Genomic DNA, 27086 nt, shown 5'->3' on the forward strand with positions numbered 1-27086 from the left:
GAACAGTCACCAGATCTCAACCCTATTGAGATGTTGTGGGAGCATCTTGACCGTATGGTAATGTCGTATCTTTGGCTATGCCGGATTAAGTGATATGACATGCTATTCTATAAAATATATATATTTTTTATATTACCTGATTGAGCTAATCCTGTAAATGTAATTAACTAGAGAGTCGGCACCACAAAATAATATTTATAGAGCTGTTATCTTCCGAATAAACTCTTAAAGACCTAGTAATATTTTACATCAATAGCAGTCAATATTAATCGTCATCTTAATTCAGTCTCATCTGAAAGTTGTAAATTCTTGGTTATCTGCACGAACCCTGGCAAACAAGTTGAATCAGAAAACATCCCTAGCGGGCGGAACAGATATAACAGCTTGATACACAAAGGAAAAGGGCTGGGTTTGAGTGAAAGAGCGGGAAGACTGAGGGACACAGGGAGAAGCTGTGCTATCGTAAATACAGCATCTGCATTCTAAATTACCGCCCATTTGGAAAAGGAAAATGCAATAAATATTTACTCTGAGCTGCGCGTCGGTAGGTTGGTGGTAGATGGAAGGCTGTGTTGACAACCAGAGACATTCTTCAAAAACTCGGTTTGGCAATTGGATACGTTGCAGTAACGTCATTGGGTGATAGATGGCATACTCTGTCTGTTCCTTCCTAACCCTTGTTGCATCTGCTGTTGCTAACTCAACGGCTATGAGGTGTCACTTCTGTAGTGAATAAGAGTTCAAAGTTCATACCATTCGCAACCAAAGCTCACGCTGATGTTGGCTTCGTTCTGTAGTTATTATCTGAACCATACTGTAGTTATTATCTGAACCATACTGGAAGTAGCAGGAAGTTATATTGGAAGTTACATTATCGTCAAGGCCTTCCTGGCTCAGGAAGGCCACCAAAAATTCTGAGATTTCCATACCCAACTGTAACATATTCCATCAAGATAGAACTGCCAAAGGGGGAGGAGTTGCAGTCTACTGCAGAGATAGCCTGCAAAGTAATGTCATACTTTCCAGGTCCATACCCAAACAGTTCGAACTACTAATCTTAAAAATTACTCTCTCCAGAAATAAGTCGCTCACTGTTGCCGCCTGCTACCAACCCCCCTCAGCTCCGAGCTGTGCCCTGGACACCATTTGTGAATTGATCGCCCCCCCATCTAGCTTCAGAGTTTGTTCTGTTAGGTGACCTAAACTGGGATATGCTTAACACCCCGGCAGTCCTACAATCTACGCTAGATGCCCTCAATCTCACAAATCATCAAGGAACCCACCAGATACAACCCTAAATCTGTAAACAAGGGCACCCTCATAGACGTCATCCTGACCAACTGGCCCTCCAAATACACCTCCGCCGTCTTCAACCAGGATCTCAGCGATCACTGCCTCATTGCCTGTATCCGCTACGGAGCCGCAGTCAAACGACCACCCCTCATCACTGTCAAACGCTCCCTAAAACACTTCTGTGAGCAGGCCTTTCTAATCAACCTGGCCCGGGTATCCTGGAAGGACATTGACCTCATCCCGTCAGTTGAGGATGCCTGGTCATTCTTTAAAAGTAACTTCCTCACCATTTTAGATAAGCATGCTCCGTTCAAAAAATGCAGAACTAAGAACAGATATAGCCCTTGGTTCACTCCAGACCTGACTGCCCTCGACCAGCACAAAAACATCCTGTGGCGGACTGCAATAGCATCGAATAGTCCCCGCGATATGCAAATGTTCAGGGAAGTCAGGAACCTATACACGCAGTCAGTCAGGAAAGCTAAGGCCAGCTTCTTCAGGCAGAAATTTGCATCCTGTAGCGCCAACTCCAAAACGTTCTGGGACACTGTGAAGTCCATGCAGAACAAGAGTACCTCCTCCCAGCTGCCCACTGCACTGAGGCTAGGTAACACGGTCACCACCGATAAATCCATGATTATCGAAAACTTCAACAAGCATTTCTCAACGGCTGGCCATGCCTTCCGCCTGGCTACTCCAACCTCGGCCAACAGCGCCGCCCCACACGCAGCTACTCGCCCAAGCCTCTCCAGGTTCTCCTTTACCCAAATCCAGATAGCAGATGTTCTGAAAGAGCTGCAAAACCTGGACCCGTACAAATCTGCTGGGCTTGACAATCTGGACCCTCTATTTCTGAAACTATCTGCCGCCATTGTCGCAACCCATATTACCAGCCTGTTCAACCTCTCTTTCATATAGTCTGAGATCCCCAAGGATTGGAAAGCTGCCACAGTCATCCCCCTCTTCAAAAGGGGAGACACCCTGGACCCAAACTGTTACAGACCTATATCCATCCTGCCCTGCCTATCTAAGGTCTTCGAAAGCCAAGTCAACAAACAGGTCACTGACCATCTCGAATCACACCGTACCTTCTCCGCTGTGCAATCTGGTTTCCGAGCCGGTCACGGGTGCACCTCAGCCACGCTCAAGGTACTAAACGATATCATAACGGCCATCGATAAAAGACAGTACTGTGCAGCCGTCTTCATCGACCTTGCCAAGGCTTTCGACTCTGTCAATCGCCATATTCTTATCGGCAGACTCAGTAGCCTTGGTCTTTCTGATGACTGCCTTGCCTGGTTCACCAATTACTTTGCAGACAGAGTGCAGTGTGTCAAATCGGAGGGCATGCTGTCCGTTCCTCTGGCAGTCTCCATGGGGGTGCCACAGGGTTCAATTCTTGGGCCGACTCTTTTCTCTGTATATATCAATGATGTTGCTCTTGCTGCAGGCGATTCCCTGATCCACCTCTACGCAGACGACACCATTCTATATACTTCCGGCCCATCCTTGGACACTGTGCTATCTAACCTCCAAACAAGATCCAATGCCATACAACACTCCTTCCGTGGCCTCCAACTGCTCTTAAACGCTAGTAAAACCAAATGCATGCTTTTCAACCGTTCGCTGCCTGCACCCGCACGCCTGACTAGTATCACAACCCTGGATGGTTCCGACCTTGAATATGTGGACATCTATAAGTACCTAGGTGTCTGGCTAGACTGTAAACTCTCCTTCCAGACTCATATCAAACATCTCCAATCGAAAATCAAATCTAGAGTCGGCTTTCTATTCCGCAACAAAGCCTCCTTTACTCACGTCGCCAAACTTACCCTAGTAAAACTGACTATCCTACCGATCCTCGAGTTCGGCGACGTCATCTACAAAATAGCTTCCAACACTCTACTCAGCAAACTGGATGCAGTTTATCACAGTGCCATCAGTTTTGTCACTAAAGCACCTTATACCACCCACCACTGCGACTTGTATGCTCTGGTCGGCTGGCCCTCGCTACAGTGCCTTGCGAAAGTATTCGGCCCCCTTGAACTTTGCGACCTTTTGCCACATTTCAGGCTTCAAACATAAAGATATAAAACTGTATTTTTTTGTGAAGAATCAACAACAAGTGGGACACAATCATGAAGTGGAACGACATTTATTGGATATTTCAAACTTTTTTAACAAACAAAAACTGAAAAATTAGGTGTGCAAAATTATTCAGCCCCTTTACTTTCAGTGCAGCAAACTCTCTCCAGAAGTTCAGTGAGGATCTCTGAATGATCCAATGTTGACCTAAATGACTAATGATGATAAATACAATCCACCTGTGTGTAATCAAGTCTCCGTATAAATGCACCTGCACTGTGATAGTCTCAGAGGTCCGTTAAAAGCGCAGAGGGCATCATGAAGAACAAGGAACACACCAGGCAGGTCCGAGATACTGTTGTGAAGAAGTTTAAAGCCGGATTTGGATACAAAAAGATTTCCCAAGCTTTAAACATCCCAAGGAGCACTGTGCAAGCGATAATATTGAAATGGAAGGAGTATCAGACCACTGCAAATCTACCAAGACCTGGCCGTCCCTCTAAACTTTCAGCTCATACAAGGAGAAGACTGATCAGAGATGCAGCCAAGAGGCCCATGATCACTCTGGATGAACTGCAGAGATCTACAGCTGAGGTGGGAGACTCTGTCCATAGGACAACAATCAGTCGTATATTGCACAAATCTGGCCTTTATGGAAGAGTGGCAAGAAGAAAGCCATTTCTTAAAGATATCCATAAAAAGTGTTGTTTAAAGTTTGCCACAAGCCACCTGGGAGACACACCAAACATGTGGAAGAAGGTGCTCTGGTCAGATGAAACCAAAATTGAACTTTTTGGCAACAATACAAAACATTATGTTTGGCGTAAAAGCAACACAGCTCATCACCCTGAACACACCATACCCACTGTCAAACATGGTGGTGGCAGCATCATGGTTTGGGCCTGCTTTTCTTCAGCAGGGACAGGGAATATGGTTAAAATTGATGGGAAGATGGATGGAGCCAAATACAGGACCATTCTGGAAGAAAACCTGATGGAGTCTGCAAAAGACCTGAGACTGGGACAGAGATTTGTCTTCCAACAAGACAATGATCCAAAACATAAAGCAAAATCTACAATGGAATGGTTAAAAAATAAACATATCCAGGTGTTAGAATGGTCAAGTCAAAGTCCAGACCTGAATCCAATTGAGAATCTGTGGAAAGAACTGAAAACTGCTGTTCACAAATGCTCTCCATCCAACCTCACTGAGCTCGAGCTGTTTTGCAAGGAGGAATGGGAAAAAAATTCAGTCTCTCGATGTGCAAAACTGATAGAGACATATCCCAAGCGACTTACAGCTGTAATCGCAGCAAAAGGTGGCGCTACAAAGTATTAACTTAAGGGGGCTGAATAATTTTGCACTGCCAATTTTTCAGTTTTTGATTTGTTAAAAAAGTTTGAAATATCCAATAAATGTCGTTCCACTTCATGATTGTGTCCCACTTGTTGTTGATTCTTCACAAAAAAATACAGTTTTATATCTTTATGTTTGAAGCCTGAAATGTGGCAAAATGTTTCAAAGTTCAAGGGGGCCGAATACTTTCGCAAGGCACTGTACATATTCGTCGCCAGACCCACTGGTTCCAGGTCATCTACAAGTCCATGCTAGGTAAAGCTCTGCCTTATCTCAGTTCACTGGTCACGATGGCAACACCCACCCGTAGCACGCGCATCTCACTGGTCATCCCTAAAGCCAACACCTCATTTGGCCGCCTTTTGTTCCAGTTCTCTGCTGCCTGTGACTGGAACGAATTGCAAATATCGCTGAAGTTGGAAACTTTCATCTCCCTCACCAACTTCAAACATCTGCTATCTGAGCAGCTAACCGATCGCTGCAGCTGTACATAGTCTTATCGGTAAATAGCCCACCCAATTTTACCTACCTCATCCCCATAGTTTTTATTTATTTACTTTTCTGCTCTTTTGCACACCAATATCTCTACCTGTACATGACCATCTGATCATTTATCACGCCAGTGTTAATCTGCAAAATTGTAATAATTTGCCTACCTCCTCATGCCCTTTGCACACAATGTATATAGACTATTTTTTTTCTACTGTGTTATTGACTTGTTTATTGTTTACTCCATGTGTAACTCTGTGTTGTCTGTTCACACTGCTATGCTTTATCTTGGCCAGGTCGCAGTTGCAAATGAGAACTTGTTCTCAACTAGCCTACCTGGTTAAATAAAGGTGAAATAAAAAAATAAATAAAAATATAGGGCTTATATAGGAAGGGAGAGGAGGGCATGTTTGAAAAGTTTTATTGCCCATGTCCCTTCACAGGGGCGGGCCTCTGATTGAGCAGCCCTATCTTATGAAAACCCAAATCTCATATTTTAGAAGCTAAAATCACATTTCATCTCATCACGAATAATTTCATATTCAAACATTTAAATTGAACAACAATTCCATGTGAATCCGATAACTCTGATGTGTAGACTTTCCACTGTAGAGTTTATGTCATCTTATCATTGATGAGAACGTCTCAGATGACAACCGAACTGACATCATATTCATTAAGTACCACCACATACGTTAAATTGATCGGATTGCCAGAATATAGTTAATTTCCCCCCACCTTCTGATGTTCTCAGAATCTCTATGTTAACCAAGGGTTTTGCAAATGTAACCTCAGTAGGGTAGAGAGAGGAAAAAGGGGGAAGAGGTATTTATGACTGTCATAAACCTACCGCCCAGGCCAACGTCATGACAGTAAGTAAGAAGTGCCCATCAAGCCAATCCAATTTGTGGGAGGTGCTTCAGGATGCTTGGGGTGAAATCTCTTCAGATTACCTCAACAAATTGACAACTAGAATGCCGAAGGTCTGCAAGGCTGTAACTGCTGTAAATGGAGGATTCTTTGACGAAAGCAAAGTTTGAAGGACACAATTATTATTTCAATTAAAAATCATTATTTATAACCTTGTCAACATCTTGACTATATTTCCTATTCATTTTGCAACTCATTTCATGTATGTTTTCATAGAAAACAAGGACATTTCAAAGTGACCCCAAACTTTTGAACGGTAGTCTAATTAGAGCAGTAAAAATAAATATTTTGTCATACCGGTGGTTTATGGTCTGATATATACAACGTCTGTCAGCCAATCAGCATTCAGGGCTCGAATCGCCCAGTTTATAAAAAGAGTTATGTACAGTATTTATAGAGTGCTGCCCTCTTTCCATCTCACCCTGGTAGGCTGGGTTTTGTAGGAGTCCCAGCTGGTGAAGGGTTCCTCAGGTCCTGCTTGGTTGCGACCATGGTTGTGAAACGACCGTGGGGAGTCCTGGTGCCAGCCATGGGTCTCATAAGCCTGGTCCTTCTGGTCCCAGGGTCGTGGTGCTAATCTCTGGTCCTGCTGAGGGCCCCTGCCCTGGGCATGGAAGGGTGGCCTGCCCCCTCTATGTTCCAGAGAGAAAGAAGGAATCACTACATTAAGGTGACTGTGGACTTTCTACACACAATGTAAGATCTGAACGATTGAGATGTTTCACTCCCCTGTCTGAATAAATCTTGTTCAGGTGGTGAGATTGGTTGATTCCTCCATTGAACCTACTGTAGAGAAAGGAGGGTTACCATTGGCTCAGCACAGACTACAGAACAAGAAGAAGGGTTGTGATTGGGTCAGTAGGCAGTGGTGCAAGAAGAGAGCTCACCTATTTGGAGGGCCCCAGAGGCGACTGTTGACGAGGGCCCATGTTCCTCTGGAAGGTCCTCCAGCAGGGTAGGAGTCCCTGGTGTTACGGCCAGAATACTGTTCTGCTGGGTGATACATCCAGCCTGGGAAAGGACAAGCACACACTTAACACACACCATGCATACATAATATACACTCGCACAACTGCTTTAGGAACTTCAGGGAACAGATTTTCAGAAGTTAATAATTGGAAATACTGTATCTATAAACACAGCAACGAATCTACATAATAATGAGTTAAGATAGAACATGAGCAAACATACATGAACACACACTTTAGTATACAAGCAAGACAAATGATTGACATGGACACAAACAGTAAAAAAAACAACTGTAAAATAAACAAAAACTTACAACAGTTTTTTCCTGCTAGCACTAACTTTATTGAGAAAAAATGTACTTACTAGCTGTGATATGTGGTATGTGGTTGTCTCACCTAGCTATCTTAAGATTATAGGATGGTGTGCTTTTTCAGTAAAGCTTTTTTGAAATTTGACACAGCGGTTGCATTTAAGAGAAGTGTATCTATAATTCCGTGCATAGTAGTTGTATCTTTAATCAATGTTTATTATGAGTATTTCTGTAAATTGATGTGGCTCTCTGAAAAATCACTGGATGTTTTGTAACTACTGAACGTAACACGCCAATGTATACCGAGATTGTTTTAAAGAAATATGAACTTTATCGAACAAAACATACATGTATTGTGTAACATGAAGTCCTATGAGTGTCATCTGATGAAGATCATCAAAGGTTAGTGATGACTTTTATCTCTATTTCTGCTTTTTGTGACCCCTCTCTTTGGCTGGAAAAATGGCTGTGTTTTTCTGTGACTTGGCTCTGACCTAACATAATTGTTTGGTTTGCTTTCGTCGTAAAGCCTTTTTGAAATCGGACACTGTGGTGGGATTAACAAGAAGTGTATCTTTAAAATGGTGTAAAATACTTGTATCTTTGAGGAATTTTAATTATGGGATTTCTGTTGTTTTGAATTTGGCGCCCTGCACTTTCACTGGCTGTTGTCATATCGATCCCATTTGCGGGATCTCAGCCCAAAGCAAATCAGACGGTATGATTTTCTTGTGTTTTTAATTTATGGATAGCCAGCGGCAAACTCCAATACGAATAATTTACAAACAAATAATTTGTGTTTATTGAGTCTGCCAGATCAGAGGCAGTAGGAATGACCAGGGTTGTTGTCTTGATAGGTGCATTAAAAATGTAACGAGCATTCAAAATATAACGAGTACTTTTGCATGTCAGGGAAAATGCATGTAGTAAAAAGTACATAATTTTATGTAGGAATGTAGGGAAGTAAAAGTAAAAGTAGTCGAAAATATAAATAGTGATTGTGGAAGGACCAAGCTAACCCGTCTTCAGCCGTCAACATGGGAGTTGTTAAAAGGGGACAAAGAGGACCGGAAGGACTCTGACAAGCCCGTTCCCTGACTAATCCCGGCACGTCTGCCACCAAAATGACCGAACCCACTCCGGAAGAGGGAGAAATCACACAACAGGGTAGGTGCTATAAATGCCAGTCTCCGGACCATTACGCCCCACAATGTCCCAGAAAGGACGAGTTCATGGCCACCGAGTCAGCGCTGGCTTTCCCCGCGCATCCTGGTCCGAGACGGCAGAATTACCCCTGTTGGTTAGCAGAAATAGCCCCAGCCCCAGAGCTTCCGACTCGAATAGAAGGACGAGACGTGGTAGCCATTCTCGCCTCGGGAAGTATGGTTACTTTAGTGGAGGAGCAGGTGACCACAGCAACACTGCTGCCAGACAAAGTAGCCGTCTCCTGTATCCATGGAGACACCCACTATTACCCCACCCTGAGTCTGTCCATTCTCACCCCGAAAGGAAGGTGTACAGTCAGGGCGAAAGTACCCCAGCTGAAGGTTCCATTATTGATCGGGAGAGACTGTCCCCTATATAAGAAGCTTTGGCAGGTGACGTTACGCACCGGACAAAGGGGATCAGGTCTTCATATCACACTCCAAGAGCCGGGCCACCGCAGGGGGGCAGGAATGCAGAGAAAGAACAAAACCAATCCAAGCCTGAGATGATAGTCCTACAAGAAACCTAGCCTCTGGAGCAGAGGAAGAAATACAGACATAACGCCATCTCTACGTTCGACACGTATCCCATGCCCCACGTTCATAAACTCCTGGAGCGCTTAGGAAAGCCAAGTTCATCACCATCCTGAATTTGATGAAGGGCTATTGGCAAGTGCTGGTGGCTCCCAAGGACAGTCCAAAGACTGCCTTCGCCACACCGGAGGAGCTTTTTCAGTATGAAGATGCCCTTCGGACTGCATGGGGCTGCAGCAACTTTCCAACGCCTCATGGATGCCATTCTACAACCCCATCAATAGTACGTGGCGGCGTACATAGACGATGTGGTCATCCACAGCGAGGACTGGGATAGCCACCTCCTGCGACTACGGGCAGTGCTCGTGAGCCTGGAGGGTACAGGGCTGACTGCCAATCCCCAAAAAACACTGCCTGGGTCTGTCTGAAGCGGAATACCTGGGATACACTGTGGGGAACGGAAAAATACGCCCACAGGCCATTCGGGACTGACCTCGGCCCCAGACAAAGCGGGACGTCTGAGTATAATTGGGGATAACTGGATATTATCGCCGTTTCATCCCAAGATATGCAACCATTGCCAACCCCCTCACAAACCTCACCAAGAAAAACCTGCCAAACCGGTTAGTGTGGAAGGACGAGACGGAAGACGTCTTCCAGTTGCTAAAAGATAGCCTGTGCTCTGATCCCGTCCCGCATGCTCCTGACTTCTCCCAAGAGTTCATTGTGCAAGTAGACGCCTCAGATATGGGGCTCGGAGCCGTCTTAGCTCAGGGTGAAGGCAAAGCAGAGAGGCCTATCTCTTTATAAGTTGGAAGCTCAGTGATCAGGAACAGAGATATGCTACCGTAGAGAAAGAGGCCTAGCCATAAAGTGAGCCCTCGATTATCTCCGGTACTACCTACTCTGGCGTAGGTTTGCCCTCGTTACTGACCAAACAATAAAAACAGACCAGCCAGATGGGAATGCAGACGCGCGACCAAGATGGTGCGTCTGGTGCCCGACCCTCCAGTCCGGTCCTGAGGTGGGAGGTATGTGGAAGGACCACCAGAGGGCAGGCTGCTCCCACTGACAGTAGCCCAGCCCGGCATGTGAGTCAAGGTGATCAGAGGCAATTAAGCACAGCTGATGGTACTAATGAGCTATTCTCTTCCCCCTACAAGAGAGAGCAGGGAACTGACAGAGGGGGGAGAAAGAAAAGAGTGTTTGCTTCTCCAAGGGAGAGGACGTACCTTTCAGAAGGGAGATGAAGGGGACAAACTACCTCGATCCGGACCACCACCCGAAGGGACCTCTCCACGGACGGATCGTTAAGGCGGTGACACACCCATGATTTGTGTTATAGTTTAAAGACACAGTCCTTATGTTCCTTATTCTTGTAAAGAAGATGTGTGTTTTCCTTGGGAGATAATCATTGATTGTGTTGTAGTGTTTAAGAAGAAAGAAATACCTCAATAGAGAACTTTGTTCAATTAAGAATTAATTAATGAACAATTACCTGTACCTGACTCGTTTCTTCCACCTTTCCGCTTTAGAGCAACCTCAAGGTACTTGGTCCGCTTACATAATGTAAAGTACAGATAGCCCAAAAATATACTTTAGTAAAAGTAATTTACCTACACCACTGTACATGTTAATGCACCTCCAACACTGCACTACAACTCCTTACAATGGTACACATTATAACTGCTATCGTCCACACGCCTACTTACCTTTAGGCACTGGTCCAAGATCAGCTTTACTTTAATAACAACAAAGAAATTAGTTGCAGCTGCACACACAGACACAACACTATCCTCTCCTCTCTCCTTTTCCGTTTCACTTTCTCTCTGTGTCTGCCTCCTAATCTGCTGGAACAGTAGTTTGTTTGTGATGAGCAGGCAGGCAGTTTATCACCAGTCAACCAGACCTGCACCCTGCATCCAGCCCCTCTCTGATCACCAACTACCAGCAGCAACTGCAGCCTGTGGCCAGCCACTGATAAAGGCCTGCCTGCCTGGTTCTCTGAAGAGAACGGATCATAGCAACCGCTTTAGTCTCCAACCATTCTAGTCTGGACATAAAGAGGGCCACAGAGATAGCAGGGAGGGAGAGAGAAAAGGGGGCAGAGCTGATTTGCAAATTATAGATGGAATATGCATGTGTGAGACAGCAACATAAATGGAGAACGTGTGTGTATGAATGTACTTTATCTGACAGTGAAAATTACTTTCCCATTTTTTTTCATCTTATTTTTATTTCACCTTAATTTAACCAGGTAGGCCAGTTGAGAACAAGTTCTCATTTACAATTGCGACCTGGCCAAGATAGAGCAAAGCAGTGCCACAAAAACAACACAGAGTTACACATGGGATAAACAAACGTACAGTCAATAACACAATAGAAAAGTCTATATACAGTGTGTGCAAATCTAGTAAGATTATGGAGGTAAGGCAATAAATAGGCCATAATTGTGAAATAATTACAATTTTGCAATTAAACACTGGAGTGATAGATGTGCAGAAGATGAGTGTGCAAAGAGATACTGGGGTACAAAGGAGCAAAATAAATGAATAACAATATGGGGATGAGGTATTTGGGTGGGCTATTTACAGATGGGCTATGTACAGGTGCAATGATCGGTAAGCTGTTCTGACAGCTGATGCTTAAAGTTAGAGAGGGAGATATAGGTATTCAGCTTCAGTGATGTTTGCAATTTGTTCCAGTCATTGGCAGCAGAGAACTGGAAGGAAATGCGGCCAAAGAGAAGTTGGCTTTGGGGGTGACCAGTGAAATATACCTGCTGGAGCACGTGCTTCCGGTGGGTGCTGCTATGGTGACCAGTGAACTGAGATAAGGCGGGGATTTACTTAGCAAAGACTTATAGATGACCTGGAGTCAGTGGGTCTGGCGACGAATATGTAGCGAGGGCCAGCCAACGAGAGCATACAGATCGCAGTTGTGGGTGGTATATGGGGCTTTGGTGACAAAACGGATGGCACTGTGATAGACTACATCCGATTTGATGAGTAGAGTGTTGGAGGATTTTTTGTAAATGACGTCGCCGAAGTCAAGGATCAGTAAGATACCCTCATAAAACTGACTATGTTTGGCAGCATGAGTGAAGGATGCTTTGTTGCGAAATAGGAAGCCAATTCTAGATTTAATTTTGGATTGGAGATGCTTGATGTGAGTCTGGAAGGAGAGTAACCAGACACCTAGGTATTTGTAGTTGTTCATATATTCGAAGTCAGAACCGTCTAGAGTAGTGATGCTAGACCGGCGGGCGGGTAGCGATCGGTTGAAGAACATGCATTTAATTTTACTTGCATTTAAGAGCAGTTGGAGGCCACGGAAGGAGTGTTGTATGGCATTGCAGCTCTATGATGTTATGATGTTTATAATAATGATAATACTACTCTGTACTAAAGCACAATGCAAACACACATGCACTTAAGGAATTTGTCTCTTACAGTGCCTTGCGAAAGTATTCGGCCCCCATTTAGGTCAACATTGGATCATTCAGAGATCCTCACTGAACTTCTGGAGAGAGTTTGCTGCACTGAAAGTAAAGGGGCTGAATAATTTTGCACACCCAATTTTTCAGTTTTTGATTTGTTAAAAAAGTTTGAAATATCCAATAAATGTCGTTCCACTTCATGATTGTGTCCCACTTGTTATTGATTCTTCACAAAAAAATACAGTTTTATATCTTTATGTTTGAAGCCTGAATTGTGGCAAAAGGTCGCAAAGTTCAAGGGGGCCGAATACTTTCGCAAGGCACTGTATATGTTCCATATGAACAGCTGTACATTGCATGTCCTAAATTCTCTCTCTGACTAAATTGTGGTTTGCAAATCAGCTCCATTCCATTCAGATGTTTGGTACAGTAGTAGCAGTGACAAGGGAAAACAAGGCCAGTCAGCTGTGTGTGGCCATGCCCATGTCTGACCTACCTTTGAATGAGCCTCTCCTTTCTCTCTCTTAATCCTCATCCTTCTCTCTTATCCCTAGATACTATGATGCTAAACTGAAACACCAGTTTTGCCTGTTATGGTTTCACTACTTTTCTTATACACTGAATAAATAACTTCAAGCGCTGCCCATCCATAGGATCTGCTCAATTAATACAATTGTGTGTGCGAGTGTGTGTATGCTTGCATGCGTGTGTGTGTTTGCGAATGCGTGTTTGGAGTCAAGTCAAATTGAGGTAAACATGCTGCATTATTATCAGTAAAACCCTAATATTCCGACGCAGGGAACTGGCCTGTGAATCAGAGTAAACATACATTGTACTCATTGTGTAAAGCAGCCAGAAACACTAATTCCTTCCTTCCTTCCTTCCTTCCTTCCTTCCTTCCTTCCTTCCTTCCTTCCTTCCTTCCTTCCTTCCTTCCTTCCTTCCTTCCTTCCTTCCTTCCTTCCTTCCTTCCTTCCTTCCTTCCTTCCTTCCTTCCTTCCTTCACTTGTCTGGCCACTCAATCAGCCACACCCTCCCCCAACTTCTGTGCACTTCATTCTGACGAATGGACAATCGCTCTTTCAAGCAGGGGTTATGGATGGATGGGGGGGGGGGGGAGTGCTGCTCAAAGTAGTCCTTGTGCATAGAGTTGTATGGTTTGTTAAACTCTGAAATCAATGGTTTTTATTTGACATGAGTCAAAGTGTAATTCCGTTTCCGTGGAATTGCCCAAAGCGATATAGACTTTAGGTAGAACAAGAACTCAGAACATTTTATGAGACAAAGTTATCAAATATATGGTCAGAGTGTTTGTGAGGGCTGCAACTATGCATTATAATATATTGATTCTATAGTGTTCTTCCAAGTTACATATCCAATAATCTAGCACTTCTAGAGATCTATGCTCCATGGATGCATTCTTCACCATAATGTATGTCAGATCTAGTGAGTCTACAGGTACATGTCTGCCTCCAGGCTTGTGCCATTAATGAATTAGGACAACAAAAGGAGGACAGGTGAGAGGGGCATCAAGAGTGGTAACATGATATTAGCCCTGTGTGTTTTTTTATGTATTTATTTATTTATTTAACCTTTATTTAACTAGGCAAGTCAGTTGAGAACAAATTCTTATTTACAATGACGGCCTACCGGGGAACAGCGGGTTAACTGCCTTGTTCAGGGGCAGAACAACAGTTTTACCTTGTCAGCTCGGGGATTCAATCCAGCAACCTTTTGGTTACTGGCCCAACGCTCTAACCACTAGGCTACCTGCTGCCCCAATGTTTGTCTATGGAGTGTGTGTGCGTGCACGTGTATGTATGTGTGTGTGAGACCGCAGAGGGATTATAGTATGTCAGCACACAGGAAATGTCTCTAATTCAGGGGGTGAGAGGGTGTAGGGGAAAAATATCTATTTTTACATCCTCCTTGTGTCCACAGGCAGAGAATAGACTTTGCTTACTCATCTACTGTAGCTGTCAATATACAGCAAACACTGTATACACACATCCACTAACCCTCTCTCACACAGGTACCAGTATGCAGCACTGTGCATTGTCTCTCACAGAAACATTATGCACACAAACAAATGCACGCACACACACACACATACACACACTAATAAAGAATGTATTGTTTATACAAAATATATGATAGATAGACCGCTCATACACTGTATATACAAAGGTATGTGGACATCCCTTCAAATTAGTGGATTAGACTATTTCAGCCACACTTGTTGCTAACAGGTGAATCAAATCGAGCACACAGCCATGCAATCTCCATAGACAAACATTGACAGTAGAATGGCCTTACAAAAGAGCTCAGTGACTTTCAACATGGCACTGTCATAGGATGCCACCTATGTCAGTCCGTCAAATGTCTGCCCTGCTAAAGCTACCCCAGTCAACTGTAAGTGCTGTTATTGTGAAGTGGAAATGTCTAGAAGCAACAACGGCTCAGCCGCGAAATGGTAGGCCACACAAGCTCACAGAATGGGGCCGCCCAGCGCTGAAGTGCGTAGCGTGTAAAATTAGTCTGTCCTTGGTTGCGACACTCATTACGGAGTACAGCGTCAGCACAACAACTGTTTGTCCGGAGCGTCATGAAATGTGACTTGTTTCAGGAAACTAGGCGTATGTCGCGGGTCACTACTTCACTTTCTTTTTAACCAAAATGCATTTTTTGGCAGAAATGCCTTCTGGAACATGTGAACTTGCATGTGCCTTAATAACAGACTTGTATGCCATCTGTAAATATGAATACAATTGTTAAATTACGAGCCTAGTTGGATTAGCCACAGAAAAAGACAGCAATCTTCCCGCTAGCCATGATTTCGCTGAGATAATGAATGGGCTGGACATGCCGAGAGATGAGTTCAGATTGGTCTGCAATATAACACACTTCTGTCTATTTGAGCTGGTCAGTATGTGTAGGTAATCCTGTCTAACACGTAAAGTATTGCATAGTAGAACTGCATAAGTGTTGCTCTCCACTTTCTGAAGGACCAAGTTTTGAAATCAGTGGAATTAAAGTATGATAGCTAAGGAAATGGAGAAAACAACTGTCTCTGGATTACATCTTCAAACTAAGGGCAACCATTGCATTTGTGACAGGGAGAGGCATCCATCCATGATGTATAAGGGTAAAATAGTCTAGCTTGATACATTTTCAGATATTAGACATTTCTAATTATGACAGAAAGTCGTTTATTTCAAGTTATTATACTGTTAGCTAGTTAGCTAACATTAGCTGGCGGGCTTGCAAGCTAACATTACATGTATGATCTTATTATTCGTATCTCAAAGCCATTTGCTTTGCTAGTTATAGACTAATGTTAGCTAGCTAACATTGAACCTGGTTGGTTAGCTACTTGCAGATTAATACAGGGTAGTAACATCATGAGTTGGGATTATGGTTCATTGTTGAAGCAAGCTCGCTACATGTCTTAACAAAAGACTCCACTATGCAAGTAACCATTTCAATACTGTCACTGCAACAACTGTTGATCGACGTAGCTGGTAAATTTGCTCTGGCTATCTACTCCGATTTCAGAGCACTCTCATCTGAGTGTGCCAGAACGCAGAATAACTGACAAATTTACGAATGCTCAACACCCAATGAATATGGCCGGTGTCAGTAAACGTTGGCAAAAAAAGTAAATTGCTGCCAGCAGCACAGTTAAAGTCACCAACGCTCTGGATAACATAAAAACAGCCTAACCAGCTCTGCAAGGGTGAGTAAAATGGTCAGTTAGCTGTTCTCTCATTTTTATCTGGAAGTAGCTAGCAAACTAGCCAATGTAAGCTTTGTTGTTAGACTGTTGTTGTTAGGATAGAATGCTCAGATCAACCCTTAAAGAGATGGGTGGGGCTAAAGCTTAAGAGGGTGTAAACGATGCTGAAACATTCAAAGGCCCTTTTCTCAAAAGTGAGGTTACAAGTTTATCAATTTTCGAAGCAGAATTACTTTCCCATTGTTCCTCAAATACAGTGTATGATATACCATTTTGTAGCTCTGTTTCTCTGCTTTTATCCAATGTAAAAAACACAATTTAAAATTTTGCTACATAAGACCAAATCAAGGCGGTTGGTCACAAACGGGTTTCAATGGCCGAGCAGCCTTACACAAGACCAAAAACACCATGTGCAATGCCAAGCGTCGGCTGGAGTGGTGTAAAGCTCACCGCCATTGGACTCTGGAGCAGTGGAAACACGTTCTCTGGAGTGATGAATCACGCTTCACCATCTGGCAGTCCGATTGACAAATCTGGGTTTTGCGGATGCCAGGAGAACGCTACCTGCCCCAATGCATAGCGCCAACTGTAAAGTATGGTGGAGGAGAAATAATGGCCTGGGGCTGTTTTTTATGGTTTGGGCTAGGCCCCTTAGTTCCAGTGAAGGGAAATCTTCACGCTACAGCATACAATGACATTCTAGACGATTCCGTGCTTCCAACTTTGTAGCAACAGTTTGGGGAAGGCCCTTTCCTGTTTCAGTATGATAATTCCTTTGTGCACAAAGCAAGATCCATACATAAATGGTTTGTTGAGATTGGTGTGGAAGAACTTGACTGGCCAGCACATAGCCCTGACCTCAACCCCATCGAACACCTTTGGGCTGAATTGGAACACCAACTGCAAGCCAGGCCTAATTGCCCAACATCAGTGCGCGACCTCACTAATGCTCATGTGGCTGAATGGAAGCAAGTCCCCTCAGCAATGTTCCAACATCTAGTGGAAAGCCTTCCAAGAAGAGTGGAGGCTGATTTCGCAGCACAGGAGGGGACCAACTCCATATTAATGCCCATGATTTTGGAATGAGATGTTCGACAAGCAGGTATCCACATACACTACATGACCAAAAGTATCTCATCTCTGTCTGGTCCACATCACACACACAATACAGTATACAGAGTTGCAATGGTCAGCGTGTCTCTAGTGCTTCCTGCCTGGTGCCTGAGATCACCATAGCAATCAATAATGATTCCATTTCCTCCACAATTGCCTCTATCTGTACTCCCCCACTACTATTCTACCCCAAGCCGTGTCTCACACATGACCTCTAACACACACATGCAGGAATTCTGTTTCCAATGCACAGAGAGGGAGTAGAAGGAGAGTCAGAGAGAGAGAGACAGCGAGAGAGAGAATGGGCATTTCATAAGACAAATGGAGAAGTGTACTGTATAGCTGAGTGAGTGGAGGGTAGAGGAAGGGGGTGGCTCCACATTTCATCTTTAGTATCTTCAGCAGCACAAAGAGAGGGACAGTCAGTCAGTCAGTCGCTTCAGTCTGCAGCCCTCCATCTGTGTCTGCCACCAAGAAGACTGGTGTCTCCATCCATGACACTGCCACCAGAGAAATCACTGTCCTCAAACCTTACTATATCTCCACGGTAACTGGTGTCTCTGTCACCAGAGAAATACATATCCCTCTCCGGGGCAACCTCGGTCTCTTACTGTGACCCCCTGCCAGTGTGTGTGTGTGTGTGTGTGTGTGTGTGTGTGTGTGTGTGTGTGAGAGAGGAGAAGGAGCATTTTAGTCTTACCTTGCTGCTGAGTGCTGTGAGAGAGAGAGAGAGGGGGAGACAGTCTCTCTGGTCCCAGCTGTGTGAAGATGCCACTCACTCAGGGAGAGCGAGACAGCAGCCCACTTCAGCTTCAGTCTGATGTCCCGTTAAACAGAACAGGCATCCACTACCTCTGCTAGCCGGCACACACATACACGCACAGGAGAGAGGGAGGAGAAACCACTGTCAGGTAGGACACAGATGTGAGGACATGAAAGGGGTTATTGTCTGAAAAGAAGGTATGTATTGCCATTCCATTCTTCCATCTTGTCATTCCTCTCTTGTCCTCCCCTCTCCCCCCTCTCTTTCCCTCTTTCTCTCCCGCTCCCTCTGTCACAAACACTGTTTTCTCTAGCGTTTCTCCCCTCAGTAGTCAGACAAAGAAAGGGAAGGAATGGCTCAGTAGAGAAGGCAGAGAGGAAGAGTGAGAGAAGCGAGAGTGAGGATGGCCCTGCCCCCTTTGACCAACCAGTCGGATTTAATTTATTTTTGCCTTCCTTTCTCTGGCCACTCACATAACGCCTCGTCACATCTCCTATTCCAGCCCCATTCAACAAGACTAATTCCTGTCTACCTCACTCCCTCTCTCCACATGTGTCTCTCACTCTACACATGTCTGTCTCACTCCACATGTCTGTCTCTCACTCCACATGTCTGTCTGTCTCTCACTCTCTTTTCACGTCTGTCTCTCACTCTCTCACCACATGCCTGCCTCTCACTCTCTCACCACATGCCTGCCTCTCACTCTCACACTCTCTCTCCACATGTCTGCCTCTCACACTCTCTCTCCACATGTCTGCCTCTCTCACACTCTCTCTCCACATGTCTGCCTCTCTCACACTCTCTCTCATCCTGTATCCTTGGCAACAAATGATATAATTTACCCCAGAGTCAAGATCAAGACTGCTTTACTGAGACACCTTTCCTTCACTGTGTGCTTGGTGTGTGTGTGTGTGTGTGTGTATGTGTGTGAGGGCTGCACCTGACTGTCTGCATCCCCCTGCTATTTGTGTGTGCGTGCGTGTGTGTGTACATTTGTGTATGTCTGTGTGTTTGTGCATGCATACACCAGTTTCTAGGGAAATGAAAGCATAAGGAAGGTTTGTATGCTCTGGCGGCTGACTTGTTTTTCAATTAGCGTGTGGATTTCAGTGGAGAGGGAGTGTGATTGTGTATCTCTTTGACACTCTCTCTCTGTGTGTGTGTGTGTGTGTAAATGGCCCTTGAGATATGAGTGTCAATGATATTATGACATTCCCATTATTATTACCCATTCATTAGTTCAGATGTCGTTATGTGGGTTGTGTTATGTGGGTTATGAAAAGGGAAAAACGTCTAAAATCTGTTATTAATTGCATCTCCTATTAACATCTGGAAAGATAAACATCTAAGAGGATAAGTTGCCTCTAAACTGTGATGTGGGCCTATAGATGTTCATAAAGAACTGAAGTTCCCCCACTGCTGCAAGAAGCCCTGCTCCAATGACTTATTATTCAATCACACTACTAAACCAGTTACATTCCTTTCCTGAATGACCTTGTTCTTAGTGGATGAGGAGGTGTTGACTATCTAGATTTTCCCTCCTCCATCCCTTTTATTTTTATTTCACCTTTATTTAACCAGGTAGGCTAGTTGAGAACAAGTTCTCATTTGCAACTGCGACCTGGCCAAGATAAAGCATAGCAGTGTGAACAGACAACACAGAGTTACACATGGAGTAAACAATAAACAAGTCAATAACACAGTAGAAAAAAAATAGCCTATATACATTGTGTGCAAAGGGCATGAGGAGGTAGGCAAATAATTACAATTTTGCAGATTAACACTGGAGTGATAAATGATCAGATGGTCATGTACAGGTAGAGATATTGGTGTGCAAAAGAGCAGAAAAGTAGATAAATATAAACAGTATGGGGATGAGGTAGGTGAAAATGGGTGGGCTATTTACCGATAGACTATGTACAGCTGCAGCGATTGGTTAGCTGCTCAGATAGCAGATGTTTGAAGTTGGTGAGGGAGATAAAAGCCTCCAACTTCAGCGATTTTTGCAATTCATTCCAGTCACAGGCAGCAGAGAACTGGAACGAAAGGCGGCCAAATGAGGTGTTGGCTTTAGGGATGATCAGTGAGATACACCTGCTGGAGCGCGTGCTACGGGTGGGTGTTGCCATCGTGACCAGTGAACTGAGATAAGGCAGAGCTTTACCTAGCATGGACTTGTAGATGACCTGGAGCCAGTGGGTCTGGCGACGAATATGTAGCGAGGGCCAGCCGACTAGAGCATACAGGTCGCAGTGGTGGGTGGTATAAGGTGCATTAATAACAAAACGGATGGCACTGTGATAAACTATATCCAGTTTGCTGAGTAGAGTGTTGGAAGCTATTTTGTAGATGACGTCGCCGAAGTCGAGGATCGGTAGGATAGTCAGTTTTACTAGGGTAAGTTTGACGGCGTGAGTGAAGGAGGCTTTGTTGCCCCTTCTCTTCTCTCTTCCTATCTCTTCTCTCAAGTCAGGTGCCAGCTCCAGGGGTGAGACTGACCATCCCACTCCTTCAGAATTAGTTTATACTAGAAGACATGTTGGCCTCAGTGACCAACCAGCCATGGTGCAGAATAACACTGAGCACAATAGACATCTGCCAATGGAAGTCATATGCTTTCAAATCTCCTATTTTAGTTGCCTCAATAGACAATAGTCTCAAAGTTTGCAGAAATGTTGAGGTTAAAGCAAAATGTCAAACCCTGGCTTTGAACTTTTCTGAAAATGACTCAAGAACAGTAGTGTCCCTCAACCAAAGAGGCAGAGACAACTGATTCCAATACAGCAATAATCCTCACCTGTTACGCTGCACTGACACACTGTGTTTGTATCAGCCTGCTGGTGGCATAGCAACCCAGTGCAGATGTTTTTCCCTCTGTGTGGGTGAACATGGCGGAGCCTCTACAGTCAGTGCAGGAACCACAATGATACTATCTTATATGGGGGGGGATGAGCTGCACCACCACACCACACCTGGCTCTGATCACACCTACACAAATAAAACAAACTGACAGAGAGAGAGCTGGGAAAGTGAGGGCTTTCACTTCTCAGCACTTAGGGTTGCAACATTCTGGTAACGTTCTCAAATTGCCCAGGTTTTCCAGAAATTCTGGTTGTAGGATTCTTCCAACTGGGATTTCTGAAAAACCAGGAAATTTTGGAAAAGGTACTGAAATTTTGTCTCCCTACTTCTCAGTCAGACCTATAATACATAACTACACAAATCAGCCTGAAATACAGACAGACACTGTAGCAAACAGACACATACACCCTCGACACCACAAACACTGATATGCATGTAGCCTACTGTAGGTAATCCATGTTTTTAAGACAATGTAAAGGCTGATGTTGACCTGAGTTTCACACAAAGCAGAAAGCAGGAGATTAATATAAATTGCTTTTCTAAAAATAACTTTCTACAGCTCTGCTTTCCGTCCCCTTCTTTCCCACATCTACCTTCTCCTTCTCTCCAAAATGGAGGCTTCTTCCTCTGTATGCTCCAGAAAGCACAGACCTCAGAGGGGTACTGGAATGTACCACTGCAGGCTTGGAACGGGGGGGACGGAGGTGAGCGTCTTTTTTTACCAACAGACCAGGTGGCAAGAACACCAACAAACCAGGTGGCATTTCAAAGACGACAACAGTGAAGGAGTGTGTGTGGTTTGGTGTTAGTGAGCGTGTCTGTTTGTGTGTGTTAACGTGTCAGAGGAAGTGTGTCTGGGCGAGTACATCCAAATGGCTGGTTGTCATGGTGATAATCACTAGGAACATGTATTGGCAGGGCAGGCACTGTATGATCTGTGACACTGCAGGGGGTGGAGGGGCTGTCCTCAGACAGCCATCACACTGACCCCTCACCCCTGACCTCTAAATATCAGCCTACTGACCTCTAACCCCAGCCTCTAATAACAAATACAAACATTTACCACTAAATTCCTGCATTGAAACACAAACACCCACACAAATCTGACCACCTGGAACCTATTTGGGAGGAAATTAAAACAGACAGCTGGTGTGTGTGCTGAACATTAACCTCATAATAGAATCACCATGGTCAAGTGTTTGGGTGTACTGGTTGGTAACCAGTGGTGGACACAGAAGAAACGCACCCTGATGCCCAGAGTGTGTGTTAGGGTGTTAGTATCCACGTGGGTGAGTTGTTGTGGTTTAACGAGGGGAAACAAGGCTATTCTTTACTCATTCTATTTGCAGCCACCAGAGGAGAGTGAGTCACTGTACTGTATAAATACTGCACTAAATGTAGGTCAACGATGCCCAACCATTTTTAGCACAAGGAAGACACCAGCGTCTTTAGCCCACTATCAGGCTCCCTGTCTGGGCTGTGCACACTAGGAAACCCCCTGGCAAGCTTGAATCTAAAAGGCCTGCATTGTCATTAAACTTCTGAACAATACACTGGGTATATCCAATTCATTTTAACCCCATAACCTTTTAGCAAATAAACTGGCAAGCAGCACTCCCTATTGGAAAGCTTTCTATTGACACTATGTTAATCACCTCCAGCACGGGAATATAATGTTACTATCTCTGTTTTACTACCGTGTCACAGCAACCAAACACACTCATCAACACAGACCAAAAACACTGTTGCTATAAAGTACAAGTCGATGCCTGAGTCTAAACAGAGGCTTAGAGACAAATCAGCTGACTGTGTTTAAGTACAGTGTGTGTGTGGGCTTGTGTGCATATGTGTGTGGGTGTGCATGTGTGCATGCTTAACTGTGCTGCACAATCTGCAGACATAGACAGAATACAGTATGTACACATTAAGCTACAGTTTGTGCATTGTGCTGTAGTCAGATATGAACACAGACTTACAGACATGTCCCAACACACAAACACCAGTAGACGTACCATAACAATATTTGCAAAAAGGCATACACAATTGCACACCTACTGAACACACATACACACATCTCTTGTTTTACCTGTTATTTCCTTTGTTTTCACACCTTGGCTCCTCTCCCTTTTCCTCTGTCCTCCTCCTCGTCTCCCCCAATCCTCTCCTCTTTCTCTCGTCCCTCTCCTCTTCTCCTGGTTTCCTCTCCTCTCTGATGCTCAGGCTCTAACACCAGACTGATCCACGTGCTGAGACCGGAGGGGCGGGGCCACACACCGCCATTTAATTCACACCGGCCAATGAGGAAGGAGGGTCTCCTGTCAATCATCCAACATTAAAAGGGGGAGGGGACAAAGACAGAGTTGGCAATTTCGTTTTGCATTGCCTGGGGCTCCGGGTGGGAGAAGTTTGTTCATTCCATTGGTCCTTAACTGAAATCTTCTCCCACCTGGGGCACCGGGCAAAACGAACTTCACCAATGAAAGATACAGGGTGTGTGTGTGGATTTGGAATAAAGCCAACAGAACTAGAAGCTATTTTTAAAGCACCACACTGAGGTAGCAAAGACTCCATTTTCTCTCTGGCAGATATTGCCCAAATCATACAGTATCCTCCATACTCAGTAATGACAACTGTAAAGCTGTCCATCAATACATTTATTTAAAGAAGTGACAGCACTGCTCCTACTGTTCCCTTACTGTATTCAAGTGCTGGAATCAGTTGTATTGTGCTCCAATCAGAGGGACTAACTCTCTCCTTCCATACTGTATGAGACAAGCACTTTACATTTTAGTCATTTAGCACACTATATACAGAGTGACTCACAGTAGTGAGGCCATACATTTTAATACTGGTCACCCATTGGCATTGAACCCACAACCCTGTTGTTGCAAGAACCATGTTCTACAAACTGAGCCACACAGTACCCCTTTTTCATCCAAACATAAGATTCACATGCCCTGAATCTTTTCTCGACTACTGCGTGAGCTCACAAAACCTTCCATGCAAAAGTGCCACACGAGAGCAACAAAGGTGCCATGGGAAGCTAATGACTGGGACTTCAATTATGTCAGAGGGTAAGACATTACATATGTCACAATAAATCATTTGCACACAATATATTGGAGGAATATAGATTCATACTGGCAAAGTAGAAGGCTGCACAGACTGTCCTCTGATGGCTGTGTAGAAATGTATGTCTGTGTGATTCATCCGGAGAGAGGTGATTATGTGCTTGGCTCTGGCAGACAGACATTGGAATGAGGGATGACAAATAAGTAGTAGAGGGCAGCTGACCAGGCCAGCAGCACTGGACCCACAGGATGTCAGGTGACTTCTACATGGACCGGGGGAGGCGGGGCAGGGGGCACTGGGTTTATGTAGGGAGGGTCTTGATTACATGACTCACAGCCCATACCCTCTTGAGCTGCCTCTCACTGGCCCCTTCTCCTCACCTCACCCACAATCAACCAATACACCAGAGACACAGAGAGAGTAAGAGTAGTAGATAGACACATACCGCCTGAAGGGCAGAGAGAGAGAGGGAGAGTCAGTGAAAAACACAGAAGGAGAGAGAGACAGAGAGAGAGAGAGTAGATTCCAATGAGTCCAGCTGACTCCCCTTAGCAACAGCCCCAATACTGTCTCTACCCTATTGGCCAGCCATCTACTCACAGCACAACCCCAAGTGGGCATATCAGCCAATCAGCAGGCCTTGCCGCAGAGCTGGATTCCATTTTCACCATGGAAACTGAACATTACACTCTCCATGTGTGAGTTGTGTAACATGGACCTACACCCTGGCACTCACACATACACACAGCTTGAATGGTATGTGTCCCTTTCGACCACTTGGCCATCTTGAAAAGCAAATCCAGTGGCTACTTATTTGTATACACAATACATAGTGCATATAGCATAGTGGCTCCCGTGCGGTGGCTGCATAATGTAGATGGTGAAATGCTGTGAATTCAGACAGAGTATTATGAATCTGTGGAGGTGAATATGTTGTAGTAATTGAATAATAGATACTTGTAGCAAGAGATGATTTGTGAATGCAAATGAGAGCTTGCTTCATTTACTCTCATGGATTTGTTTATTTTAGTCATCAATGCTAAAGGATGCAAATAGTGTCTGTACGCATGAATGTGGCTCACACAATCATAGACTATTTGAGTAATATTCATAATTTGGTTGAGCTATCTCTTTAAAGGGATACTGCGAGATTTCAAGATGTAGGTAGTTTTCTACTTACCCAGAGTCAGAAGAACTCATGTATAGCATTTTTATGTCTCTGCGAGCAGTTTGGAGATTATTGAAGTTAGGATATCGTTAGCTTAGCGCAATAGCTTGCAGTCTATCGGTACAGTAGCCAGCTTCTCTCAAAAGCAGAGAAATATACCTTTAAACTACTGCAAAGCTGTGTGGTTGGTCATTTATCGTCTTACAAAGCTATACACCGTAATCAATATTTTATTAATATGTTAAAGTTTAATCCTGGCTCTTCATCCCTTTGTGATTTATGTGTCGGTCTCTACTTGCCTGACTATCCAAACTCCTTGCTCTGGCCAAACGCTACATGACGCTAGTTTCTTCTCTGCAATCAGTCTGGACTACATCTGATTACATCTGATGATTTCTAGAATGAAAATCCATTTTAGTGTCACATCTACTCCTGCAACGCCCTCTACTGCTCATCCTGTGTCTCCTTGATCTGCTGGCACTCCACCAGTCCTCTCTCCCTCTGTCACACCCTGACCATAGTTTGCTTTGTATGTTTCAATGTTTTGTTTGGTCAGGGTGTGATCTGAGTGGGCATTCTGTGTTGTGTGTCTAGTTTGTCTGTTTCTGTGTTTGGCCTGATATGGTTCTCAATCAGAGGCAGGTGTTAGTCATTGTCTCTGATTGGGAACCATATTTAGGTAGCCTGTTTGGTGTTGGGTTTTGTGGGTGATTGTCCCCGTCTCTGTGTTTGCACCAGATAGGGCTGTTTTAGGTTTTCACGGTTCTTGTTTTTGTTAGTCTGTTCATGTATAGTTTTCTTCATTAAAGAACCATGAATAGAAACCATGCTGCGTTTTGGTCCGCCTCTCCATCACACCAAGAAAACCGTTACACCCTCTCCCTCTTTGTGTGTGTGTGATTTTGTGGGCGGAGACAGGTGTGCTGGAGTCAGAGCAGATCCCCACCAGCTGCAACCTGTTCCATAATCAAGACCTCTACAAATACTCAGCCCTGCCACTTCCACGCTGCCAGATTGACTGAGCAGAGATTACAATCTATTACTATTGTTGGAGAATAAGCTTTTCGTTAATTAAAGCTGAAAAATGAGAGTTCCGTGCTGCCACAGTGTCTTTCCTGGGTTATATTATTGCACAGAGACAGTTAGGTATGGACCCCGCCATGGTCATGGCAGTCACAGATTGGCCTGCACCCTCCAACCTGAAGCCGCTTCAGCGTTTCCTGGGGTTGGCAAATTTTTACAGACGTGTCATCCGCAACTACAGCCGTCTGGCTGCACCTCTCACCACTCTCACCTCCACCGTTCCACTGGACTCCTGAGGCAGAGGCAGCATTCCTGGAATTGATGCGCCGCTTGACCTCTGCTCTAGTCCTTATTTAGCCCGACCCAGAACTCCAGTTCATTGTGGAGGTGGATGCCTCTGACACCGGGGTAGGTTCTGTCTCAACGTTCCCCCTCTGATCAGAAGGTCCACCCATGTGCATTCTTTTCCCGTAAGCTCTCACCTGCAGGGGAATTTTGACATTGGAAACTGGGAACTCCTGGCAGTTAAGCTGGCTCTGGAGGAATGGCATCACTGGCTGGAGGGCTTGTAACCCCCTTCATCGGGTGGACTGACCATAAAAACCTGTCCACTAAAGCCACTTCTGGTCTGCTCCTTCCTCTTCCCATACCCAGTCGCCCCTGGTCATACGTAGATGTGGACTTCGTCACTGGCTTTCCCCCATCTAATGGTAACTCCGTCATCCTCACCATTATTGAC

General features: G+C 44.6%; 1 protein-coding gene across 1 annotated transcript in view; it reads right to left on the reverse strand.

Annotated features, from left to right (window-relative positions):
- Window positions 1–23317, reverse strand: part of LOC135544341 (lysine-specific demethylase 6B-like) — a 38803-nt gene extending 15486 nt beyond the window's left edge. The window contains exons 1-5 of the mRNA XM_064971880.1: window positions 23171–23317; window positions 18160–18313; window positions 7041–7164; window positions 6883–6936; window positions 6575–6785 (exon numbers count right to left, since the gene is read on the reverse strand). Coding sequence (XP_064827952.1) covers window positions 6575–6785; window positions 6883–6936; window positions 7041–7159 — 384 coding nt within the window. The 5' untranslated portion in view covers window positions 7160–7164; window positions 18160–18313; window positions 23171–23317. The remainder of the gene's footprint in view (window positions 1–6574; window positions 6786–6882; window positions 6937–7040; window positions 7165–18159; window positions 18314–23170) is intronic.
- Between the last annotated feature and the right edge of the window lie 3769 nt (window positions 23318–27086).

The sequence above is a fragment of the Oncorhynchus masou genome, chromosome 8 (assembly GCF_036934945.1).
Source record: "Oncorhynchus masou masou isolate Uvic2021 chromosome 8, UVic_Omas_1.1, whole genome shotgun sequence".
NCBI classification, from domain to species: domain Eukaryota; kingdom Metazoa; phylum Chordata; class Actinopteri; order Salmoniformes; family Salmonidae; genus Oncorhynchus; species Oncorhynchus masou.